The following is an 11,816-nucleotide window of genomic DNA, read 5'->3' on the forward strand; positions in this document are numbered from 1 at the left end:
TCTGTGTTGCATTCTTTTCTTCTCTAAGCGAGAGAGCGAGGCGGATTGTAACAATGTAAGCGGATATAAAACTCCTACTTCTGTGGAAGACAATAATATGATGATACCGAATCAAAAATTCGAGAGGGCTGCTCCGAGCGGTTTTCACGCGAATCGGGGAGGAAAGTAGCATTTCGAAAAAATAAAAAAAATCCGACTCATCGAAACTTGCTGTCCCGCGTTTGAACCTTTCACTCGAGACAATAATGATGTATCTTGATAAGGGTCGATTATCTATTTGACAATAAAAAAGTTACTTCGACAATAAAATAGGATTGATCGAGATTAAAGAGTTCTATATTTTATGAGATGGTGATGGTGAAACGTATCCAAATAATAATTTAAACCAAGAGACACTACGAAATCTCGAAACTTTTTCTTATTTTATTTTCTTGATTCGAAACTCAGTTAAATAATAATCATTGAATTCAGGTTTAGATTTAGTTTAATTAATTAAAAATAATAGTTTAAGTCGAACAAGTGATCAATTGTTTATTGTGGAAGAATTTCGAGAATCGAGATTTATTAAAAATTTAATTCTTCACAAAAGATTCTTCTTAGAACAAAGAAAGAAAAAGGAGAATAAATATATTTTGGATTTCGATATCTTCAGAATGTTTCGAGATCTTAATAAAGTCTTTAAACCTTTGACAATATTTATGGATACGCTTTACCATTCTTAATTTTGAAACGATTTGGACAATAAACCACGATCGTTTTAGATAATACGATCGTTCGTGTTAGTTGATTAGATCGATAACGCGGCTATTTGACAATGGTTGCAATAAGGAAACGCAGGACAGCAAGTGTTATTTGTTAGGAGACAAACATGTATCTGTACGGATCAATTATTCGAGGTGTAAGTGTACAAAGAAAAAATTAAATGGCGTACAGTTCCGCCTACATTAAGCTATTAGTTATATATAAATATATAAATATATATATATATATATACAAATGAGTGTACAGAACGAAACGAAAGTTTTAGATAGGAATGTAAAGATCTTCTCTTTTTAATAATCTCTCATCTCTCCTCTCCTCTCTTTTTCCCTCTGTCCGTCTCTTTCGTATACATGTACACTTTTACGTATGTATCTCTTTCTCTCTCTTTGTCTCTCGTTTTCACTTCCTTGTAGAATATTCACGGAGCAGCCCGGCGATATCCCTCAAGTTGTTAGCGATTAAGGAGCAAACGATAGGTTAGAGGTTAAGTAAAAAAAACTTTCTTTTTCGCTGTATCGACGTGTAATTTAAAAATAACGACAAAAAAAAAAGGAAGATAAATATTTGTACGAAGATCGAGAAACGATCGTATTATCGATCGGCCATCGATCAGATCGAAACGATGGCCAAATTTCGATGTATGACATCCCGAAACCCCGTGAATTTTAAATCGTTTAGCGATTAACTTGTAACTAAACACTTTCAAATTTTTGTGTCTCTCGTATCGTAGTCAAAATAAGATTTTAAACTCGTGTAACTTTTCTTCCATACGCGTCGATCCTCTCTTGGAAGTCGATGGATCCAAGGATCGATTAATTCGAAGGAATTTAAGCGAAGGGGAAAGAGAGATCGATAGAATGTGATTCTATCTTATTAGCGCTCAATTTGAACGAATTGTCTAAGTATTCGTAAGAACGTTCCTCCCTGTATGATCCTTTCCTTGCTGATAATTTCCACAAACTTTTACATTTGTTATACCTGTTTTTTCTTGTACGATACTTGTTCACATATCCCTACAAACATATCCCTAATGTAAGATTCGGAAGGTTTTTGAAAAAAAAAAAAAAAGAAAGAAATGTTTCGATTAATGATTTATTCGAATTTTCTCTTGAATTTAAATATAAAAAAATTAGATAGAAATTAACTTAATTAACTTTAAATTAATATCCTCGAGATCGGCGTTTGTGTCTCTGATTTGTCCAAAATGCCGTGTTCTAGGAATATCTCGAAAGGTTAACCTTAAAAAAAGGTTAAAAGGGAAAATGATAAAAGAAAAATAAGGAAATTGATCGTATAAGCGGCGATAAATCAGATAGAGATAAATAAGGAACAACAACATTCGAACTAGCGATTTTAATGATGTCGATTAATCAAACGGATGTATAACACTGTCAATATGTATGTAACGACGATGATCTTTTTTGTTTCAATGATATATCTATAGAGATTTTTAAAAATTGGATATCTTTCTGAATCTTATCCTTGTCGTAGAATATATTTTCACACTTAAAAAACAACGTAGAGAGCGAGAGAAAAAAAGGGAGAAACGGTATATCAGTGCTTCGACTCTTTGCACTCTCTGAGTATTCTAATATTCTTCCTCTGAAGTCGCACGTACACGTGATTTACATATCTACTTACGTGTAAAGAAGAAACAAGAAAACACTTGTATGAATATCGAATTTAAGAAGACAGAAGTTTGAAAAGGATTTTATTCGCGAGTGCAATATAAAGAACGTACAAAGTGTTATGATAAGAATTGATTTATTATGATAGACCGTCCTGAGTTGTGTTTAACAAATTTTAAGGATCTATTTTTGAACGACGAGAGCATCGTTGGGCGAGTGTTGTAATATTTTATCGTTAAGAGAGAATGTCTCCAAGAATCGTGTTTGGATTTGATCGAAAGTAGTAGAATAACCTGTTAATGATCGGAAACGAGTGCGAAGAGTTGAAGGGAAAAAATTCATGAAATCCATATCCAAATATCCGTAGATAAGTCGTTTTCAAACATGCTGATACGCACCCATTAGTAATTAGAATGTCTTGTAGAAAATAACTTAGTGAAACTTTAAATGAAGAAACGAAAAAAAAAAAAAAAAAAAAAGAAGTAAAATTTATCAAGTTGTATTCTATCTGAAGAAATATGTCGAGAAAGGGAAAAAACGAAAACGAGCCTAATTCTGGAAAGTATGCCAAATCTTTCGGCAAATTTATCAAGCTCTCGCGTAAACAAAAAAATAAAAAAATAATGTAGCATTATCGAAAATGATAAAACAATTGTCAACCGTTTTTTTCAACGTTTACGTGTTAGATTAGACTAATCAACAAAGTAACTCTATTAATCGTGTACTCGTATTACTGTAAAGTCGATTCAATTATCAAGATCCTTCGTGTTTTTACGAAACACGTGCGAAAATGGGTTTCATAACAAATCAAATTTTTTAATAATTTCATCGTGTCTTGTGTTACTAAAAAAAAAAAGAAAAAAAAAAAAAAAAAAAAGGAAGAAAAAGAAAATGAAAGTATTAAAATAATTTAAATATTAGGCTAAATATAGCAGCCTAATTTTAACTAAAGTTAAAATGCTACTTACATAATCATTGATTCCATTTATCAATCTTTAAAATACGCACGTGTCTAATGTTTATGATCATCTTGAATGCGAAAATAAATCGCTCTGGTCCAGAGTATAAACTTACTAACTGCATACAAAGTTGTATACGAATTTGAATTTCGATGTCGATGCAGTATAGTGCATTTTAAGCCATGTATGTGTATAATGTTGCACATGTCATCCTTTCTTTTCCTCTTCTTTTTATCTATTTTTGAACAAAAATTTTATGATGAAATTTATACTGCACTACAAAATTTATGTATCGATAGAGAAATAGGTATTATAAGAATATAAATGCTCAGAATACTTGTTTCACGAAGCTACAATACTATTCTTTATATCGTATCGTTTTAAATTATTTCTTTTTCGAAATTGCAAAAAAATTTTCTTTCCTTGATTGTGGTGCTATAAATCATACTTTGCGTAATTAAATTATTGATACGTTACAATACCTTAATCGATTAATTTCGTAAGTGGATTGTAGCTTTTTGAAATAAGTTCAAAGATTTGTGAAACGTTATATTATCAGATCTATACTTCTAGGGTTCTTAGATTTTATTCAAATAACGATTGAATTTAAATATAGTAAATTTTTTCAATGGCTATCCAATAATTCATATTTTAAAATTCTATGTTCTAGTTCAACTAAGAACTCTAAGCGAAAGTAATTCGGATGAACATCGAGTAAAGATCTATTTTGGTCAATTATTCCGTGATATATCCTCTTAGTTTTAATTCATTTATGATTAATTACAGAATCGCTTCGAATAATCGCAATTAATTAATCCTCTAATTGAATCATACCATTATATTATGAATTTGATTATTCATTTTTGATATGGAATCATTTCTGTGCAATGTTAATTTTCTTGATATATAGTCTATATAGTATAATACATGAATAGGTGAAGGTTCAATTATAATGTCAATCCTTTTTTATTTTCTTTTTCTTATTTTATAAAAACAAAGAGGAAAAAAAAAAAACAAATATATGCATCAAGCCACATAGAGAGGCGAACGCTCTCAATAAAAAATGTTATGAAAAGACTGCTATTGCCGGCAAAAAATAACACTCATTGAACATAGATTTAGAAATTTCAATGTATGCCATACATCACAAATACCATCGTTCTGTACCGTGGTTCTTCTTTTTTCGTTCGATGCGAAGATTCTTTAAATTTCCATTTACAAATAAATGTTTGTATGTATTTATCTATTGTACACAGATCCATGTCCGAAAGATACCGGCGATATATATGAGATTTGGAAGTGGCTAAACTATAGAGAAACATCGTAAAATTATAATGATTATTATTCCAATGAAAATATCTCAGGATAATGTTTGTCCTTCATTGTCCTTGAGTTTCTCCGCAATATTTCACGCGTTAAATCTACAGCTTTGACAGCGCTACATTTATTAACAATTGAGTAAAAGAAGCATCTAAGTAATCATGAAGTATATAATATATTATGATTATGAATTATTGAACATTGTATCAAATTTTATATTCACTTCTTGTGGTTGACAATAAACTGGTTTTATAAAAAAAGTTAAAGATTTTTATAAATTTTTTCGATATTCGATATTGTAATACATAACATCACATATGCGCAGTTAAAGATATATATATATATATATATACATTATCTTTTTCATCTAATTTTATTAAATATTTCATTTTGGATATCCCCAAGGATCTTTTTTTTGGTCCATTAAAACAAGAGAAGATTCACAGATTTTCTTGAATACTTCACGTAATCTTCCTTTTTGGAATACCTAAAATAAAATATTAAAATGTGAATTGTAATTTTTTTTTTTATTTAAAAAAAAAACTTTAATACATAGAATATATACTTGTTAGAAATATTATTACAAAATAGATTTTAGAGATTAAAACAAATACAAAAGTTATATATAAAAATATCAATAGAATATTATTTATTAAATTATAAACAATTTAAATTTGCGTTAATGTTTTGATAATAATATCTCATGAATATATTAATACGTTATAAACATGTACCTTATAAAGTTGATATTGTTCAGAAGCAAGAATATCTGCTAATTGAATACATTCAGCATGTTCATTCATTTCAGACATTACAGAATGTAAAAGAAGTGTAATTTTTGGAATACAAAGTTCACGTAATTTTTCCATTTGATGATCACGAGATATTTCTTCTGGTGTACATGGTTCATCATTATTATTATTATTTGAATCAACTAACCAACCACCATCCGGAAATAATAATACATTGAATAGTAATTGTTTAACTGCCTATAAAATTAAATAAAATTAATAATTTTGTTTAATAATTTTTATTTTATATTAATATTGTATCAAATTTTATTTTGCCTTTGTATGATGTTGCATCGTAGATGTCCATCTTTCCATTTCCACATTATATTGTGCTTTTTTGTGTTCGTATGCAACTTTCTCAGTAAACGTGGCATATGGTGGCAATTCTTCTAATGGTGCAGGTTTTCCATGATGATAATGAGAGAACCATTCTGCAAAACCTTCTTGGGCATCAAGATAAGTTTTGTAACAAACATATTCCCGAATCGTTGAAGAAGCTTTCTTCGAAAGATTACTTGTCATTGTGAGATTTGTTAATGTGCCTTCCATTGTTGGATATTCAGCCATAATAGCTTCAATAGAATCCACTGGAATCTGCAAAATTAAATAACGATCATAAATTTTTAATGTAAAAAAATAACATAAAAAATAACGAATAATTTAATTTTATACTTTATTAAAAGCTTTTCTAGCAGCATCAATTTTTTCATTTGCTAAAAAATATCTTATAAGAGCATTAGTTTGCCACAATGCTTCTTCTCGTTGACTTGGATAAAATATTAACCAATCCAATGCGTTAATTTTATCTATATCTGTATCGGTTAAAGTGCCTTTCAAATCTATGGGATCAATATCAATGTTTTTGGAACGAATACTTTCTACTACTAATTTTGTAATTGCTTCTACATTTAAATTAGCATCTTCCGCTGCAGTTAAACATTTTCTACGCTGTTCGTGATCTTTAATATTTTCTAAATAACTAGCATAATTGGTAACTTGTAATTCTCGTGGCAACATAGCTGTGTAAAAAGCAATTAGAATTGGATCATCCATTTCGATTAATATATGAACATATGCCAATAAAACTTTATCTCCAATTTTATCTTTTGCATTTTTTCCAATCTGACGAAAGAAACATATCAAATGTGCTAAGAATCTTAAAAAATGAGGATCACAAGTACCCGTATTTATCATATTATCTATTTCTTCCATCAATTTTGGTATTTGATCTAATATCAAATATTTTTGTATTAAATGATCAGGCTTATTTGATTCCATTCGAATTTTGGGATCTTTTGATGCATGAAGTTCTTTAAAAACATCTTTCAATGAAATCTCATTCTTCCAATAATCATCAGGCATGTTTGTAAAACTTTTTATTACTAGATCTCTTACTTCCCTTTCTACTTTAATATCTAATAATGTTTTCATATAAGCCCATAGTGCATCTTGCCAAGAAGTCGCTATTTGTAACATTTGCTGAAGATTTCCACAAAGACTTGCATAAATAGTACGATAATATTCACCTAAATGAACAAAATTTAAATATAAATATTTTCATAAATTATTTTTAATAATGAATACAATAAGAAAATTATTACCTACGCGTTTATCTTGTGAAAGTTCCCAAGCACATAATTTCCATAAGCTTCTATTAGGATTTCCTTCAATGGGCAATTTAGTATCAATTAATGGATTTTGATAATTAGGATCATGATGAGGTATCCATCCTAATAAACATGCAGCTTTCCAAGGCTGTCCACAATGTTCAGCTAATGCCTGTGCTTTTTGAAGACGACCGCAACGAACCTATTGAATAAAATATATTATTCATATTATGTTTTTTTAATCTTATTATTTATATAATCATTTTTATTTGATTTTTTACTAAAAAAAAGTTCATACTTCTATAAACATTCTTTTTTCAAGTCTTTTATCATCTTCTTTATCTAAATCATGTAAAGATTTTCCTTCTGCAGATTCTCTTATTGGAGCATCTGGATCTAGAGATGATAACAATGGCCTAGTCGAACGAAAAGGAATTTGATCTTTACTCTCATATGTTAATAACTGTCTTACAGTATTTTCCCATGGAAGTGTTTTATCTGTGAAATGTTCAGTAATTGGATGTTTTTCTGCTTGATCCAATGCATTCTTTTCCAACCAGTCAATTATTAACTGATATTCTCTAATGTAACTTTCAGTTTTAAATAAATTATCTATTACAACTTTTTCTGATATGTACGTATTACTTTCTTCTAAATCATCTTCCATTGGAGTAGGAAAATTGAGACTATTTATTCTATTTTGATATAAACAATAAATAAGCCTCCATGTATTCCTTTCATTCTCTAAAGAAATTTCCTCATCTGATACATTAGTTTCTACTTTAGACTGCATTCCTAAATGATGAAAATTTTTATTATATAAAAAATATAATATAAAAATATAAGATTAATAAATAAATCATAATTTTCTATATACCTCTCATTATATCTAATGTATCTGTACAATTCTGTATAAAATCTGCAATAGTATCAAATACTTGTGTTTCTGAAAAATTTATCTGTACACTGTGTAAGAAATCATAATAAAGTTTAGACATAACATCTCTTAAAGGTTTCTTTGATTTTAAAATTATACCAGTTGCACTACTATCTTCCATCATTTCTCTCAAGGTAAGTTCACCTTTTTCTGAAGCAGCCATTATATCTCGAACTTCATGAGGAGTAAGTGTTAATGAATTGTCAATATCCAAAAGATCATGGCCCTTAATTAATCTTGAATGAGAATAGAATTTGCCTAACATTTTAGGGCTATTAATATCGTTAAATTGATAAGAATCATCCTGGTCTTTTTGTAAATGATTGGTACTTTGCAATGATAATCTTTTTGGAGTTATATTTTTTCCACTTAACCTCAAAAATGACTTTCGTTGAGCATTTTCTTGATTAAACATTTGAATAGATCGTTCTAAATTTTCAGTGGTATCATTTATACTATCCATTTTTTAACTAAAATTCAAAGGCCTATCAATATTTAATTAAAATTACTTATTTTATTGAAAATAAGAATATTTACAAATGAGAAATATACTTGACAATTGTACCGGTTTTCGAATTTTACAGATGCAACAACAACAAAATAGGGAATTTTTTCAATATAATAAATTTCCCTATAAATATGATACAAAATTCAGTAACAGAATAAGAAATGCATTCTATAATATTTATATTTTATAATATATTTTAATGATATTTAATATTTAATATGTGATATGATTAAATTTTTTTTCAATACTTAATATGTTTAAAAAAATTATTCTATTAAAAAAATTTTATAAAATAATATAAGATAAAAATTTATATTATATATTATTTTAAAAGAATCAATTTTTTATTAATTTTACAATATATATAAAATAATTTTATATAATTAAACTAATATTAGATAAATTTTTATATATTATTTATCAATATATTTATTTACACTATAATAAAGAAAATATGTCAAAATTATTTTGAAGCATTAATGAACTATATTACTTTTCTTATGACAAGATCGTACCAATCGTATGCGCAGTTGCAAAGACTTGTAGAAATGGCGACTTGTCTGCTTAAAGTTAGCTCTGCATTGCGGGCTTATTCCAACAAAAATAGCCTTGTAAAGGTAATAAAATCAAGAATTTATAAAATAATAAAATTATTATATTGTATTAGAAAAATTATTTTTAAAGTCTACATTCAAATCAATATAATTTTTTCGAGATAAAAAATGATTGATTCCATTTTCTCCTTACGTAATAAGAATGAATCTTTTGAAAGTTTGTAAAAACAAAAGAAACGAAATGAATCAGTATTAACGAATAACAAATAAAATACAATGAATAGAATTTTATATAGAATTTTTTGTATTAAGCTATCATAACCTTAATATATATATATATAAATATATGTCATTCTGCACAATAATATGATAAACATAGAAAATTAAAAATTCGAATATATTTTTATACATTATCAAAATAATTACATTATTATTAATTTTATATTAATAAATAATTTTATATTTTAATAATTAAAAATATTATCAAACTCATATTTATTCAATCTTTCAATTACTATTTCTTGCTATAAAATTGTTTAATAAAAATTAATAATATTAATTATTAATTAATATAATCTTTTTATTATTTTTTTATTAATTAATATAAATCTTTTTATATCTTTAAATTTAAAAATAAAAATTTAAAAAATAAATTTAAAAATAAAGTTATAAATTTATAAACAAACCAATACATAAAATTAAATTAATTTTTTATATAGAAATATAATTTGTTCTTTTTTCTTTATTATTATATTATATTTAGATACAAAAGATATAAGATACATATAATTATATTTAGATACAAAAGCAATGGAGATCTACATCAGCATCATTAAAAGAAATATTAATGAATCAGCCACCAACTCAAGTTACAACTTTAGATTGTGGTATGAGAGTTGCTACTGAAGATAGTGGAGCACCAACAGCCACAGTTGGATTGTGGATTGATGCTGGCAGTCGTTTTGAAACTGATGAAAACAATGGAGTTGCCCATTTTATGGAGCATATGGCATTCAAAGTAAGTAATATTTTTTTAATTTATTTGAAGTAAATTATTAAAAATAATAATAAAATTAATAATAATTGTAAACAGGGAACTACTAAACGTTCACAAACGGATTTAGAGTTAGAAATTGAAAATATGGGTGCTCATTTAAATGCATATACAAGTAGGGAACAAACAGTATTTTATGCTAAATGTTTAGCAGAAGATGTTCCAAAAGCTGTTGAAATTTTAAGTGACATCATTCAAAATTCAAAACTTGGCGAAAATGAAATAGAAAGAGAACGTGGTGTTATTTTAAGAGAAATGCAGGAAGTTGAAACAAATCTTCAAGAAGTTGTTTTTGATCATTTACATGCTAGTGCTTATCAAGGTACACCATTAGGAAGAACAATTCTTGGTCCTACTAAAAATATTAAAAGTATAACAAGAAATGATCTTCTTAACTATGTTAGGTCATATTATGGTCCACCTAGGTGTGTGATTCAACAATTATATATTTAATAAAATAATTTCATTTTATTTATATATCTAAAAATTATTATATTATTTTCATAGATTTATTTTAGCTGGTGCAGGAGGTGTAAATCATAATGCATTAGTAGAATTAGCTCAAAAACATTTTGGCCAAATGAAAGGACCATTTTATGATGAAATTCCTTCAATATTAGAACCATGCCGTTATACAGGATCAGAAATAAGAGTTCGTGATGATACTATTCCCCTTGCACATGTTGCCATTGCTGTTGAAGGTGCAGGTTGGACTGATCCAGATAACATTCCTCTTATGGTTGCAAATACTCTTATGGGAGCATGGGATCGTAGTCAAGGAGGAGGTGTAAACAATATAAGTTATTTGGCTGAAGCTTCTGCAAGTGATGGATTATGTCACAGTTATCAAAGTTTCAATACTTGTTATCAAGTACTTACTATTAAATTACATTATTATTTATATAATTATATATAGAATATATTCATAATTTTTTTTCTATAGGATACAGGTCTTTGGGGTATATATTTTGTATGTGATCCTATGGAAATTCAGGATTTTGTATTTAATGTACAACGTGAATGGATGAGATTATGTACGACAGTAACCGAAAAAGAAGTAGATCGCGCAAAAAACATTCTTAAAACAAATATGCTTCTTCAATTAGATGGAACGACTGCAATTTGCGAAGATATTGGACGTCAAATGCTTTGTTATAATCGGCGCATACCACTTCATGAACTTGAAGCTAGAATAGATGTAAGTAATATTTGAATTTTATATATTTTAAATATTATTTTTATTTTGATAAATTAAATTATTTGCAGAGCGTAAATGCTTCAAATATTCATGATATTGGTATGAAATATATTTATGATCAGTGTCCGGTAATTGCAGCAGTTGGACCAATTGAAAATTTACTTGATTATAATCTCATTCGTGCCGGCATGTACAGATTACGAGTGTAAACATATTTTCTTCGATAAATTTAGAACAAGTTATAAATAACATCGTTTTTAGCAAAAAATTTTAATTAAAATGAGACTATAAAAATATAATTATAAATTAATAATTATCTATACAAAAAATTTTTTATTTGCTTTTCATTGATATTTTATAGTCTTATTTTAATTTTAACTAATAAATAGTACATTTTCAAATACATTTTCATGTATTATCTGGCTTAAATGTACCAATAAATTTATCTTCAAAGAATTCATTTTTTTTGACTTGTAATTTATAAAAAAAAAAAAAAAA

General features: G+C 27.2%; 2 protein-coding genes across 2 annotated transcripts; one reads left to right on the plus strand and one right to left on the minus strand.

Moving 5' to 3' along the window:
* Positions 1-4,332: 4,332 nt before the first annotated feature.
* LOC102673082 (nuclear pore complex protein Nup107) lies at positions 4,333-8,669 on the minus strand. Its single transcript, XM_006621039.2, has 8 exons — positions 8,542-8,669; positions 7,945-8,474; positions 7,366-7,862; positions 7,062-7,269; positions 6,133-6,986; positions 5,737-6,054; positions 5,404-5,658; positions 4,333-5,156 (listed from the first exon to the last, which is right to left on the minus strand). The coding sequence occupies exons 2-8, from the start codon at positions 8,465-8,467 to the stop codon at positions 5,055-5,057; spliced, it is 2,757 nt and encodes a 918-aa protein (XP_006621102.1). The 5' UTR covers positions 8,468-8,474; positions 8,542-8,669; the 3' UTR covers positions 4,333-5,054.
* Positions 8,670-8,986: 317 nt separating this feature from the next.
* LOC102673217 (mitochondrial-processing peptidase subunit beta) lies at positions 8,987-11,778 on the plus strand. The gene is made up of 6 exons (XM_006621040.2): positions 8,987-9,129; positions 9,866-10,084; positions 10,160-10,545; positions 10,628-10,991; positions 11,064-11,318; positions 11,387-11,778. The coding sequence occupies exons 1-6, from the start codon at positions 8,992-8,994 to the stop codon at positions 11,525-11,527; spliced, it is 1,503 nt and encodes a 500-aa protein (XP_006621103.1). The 5' UTR covers positions 8,987-8,991; the 3' UTR covers positions 11,528-11,778.
* The last annotated feature ends 38 nt before the right edge of the window (positions 11,779-11,816 follow it).

Source organism: Apis dorsata, unplaced genomic scaffold (genome assembly GCF_000469605.1).
Source record: "Apis dorsata unplaced genomic scaffold, Apis dorsata 1.3 scaffold_577, whole genome shotgun sequence".
Taxonomy (NCBI): Eukaryota; Metazoa; Arthropoda; class Insecta; order Hymenoptera; family Apidae; genus Apis; species Apis dorsata.

Coding starts and splice junctions, on each gene's coding strand:
- LOC102673082 (XM_006621039.2), bottom strand. CDS start 8,467: ATGGATAGTATAAATGATACCACTGAAAATTTAGAACGATCTATTCAA. Junction 7,270..7,365: donor AAAAAAGAATGTTTATAGAA/GTATGAACTTTT, acceptor TTTATTCAATAG/GTTCGTTGCGGTCGTCTTCA. Junction 6,987..7,061: donor TTCACAAGATAAACGCGTAG/GTAATAATTTTC, acceptor TTGTTCATTTAG/GTGAATATTATCGTACTATT.
- LOC102673217 (XM_006621040.2), top strand. CDS start 8,992: ATGAACTATATTACTTTTCTTATGACAAGATCGTACCAATCGTATGCG. Junction 10,085..10,159: donor TGGAGCATATGGCATTCAAA/GTAAGTAATATT, acceptor AATTGTAAACAG/GGAACTACTAAACGTTCACA. Junction 10,546..10,627: donor TCATATTATGGTCCACCTAG/GTGTGTGATTCA, acceptor TTATTTTCATAG/ATTTATTTTAGCTGGTGCAG.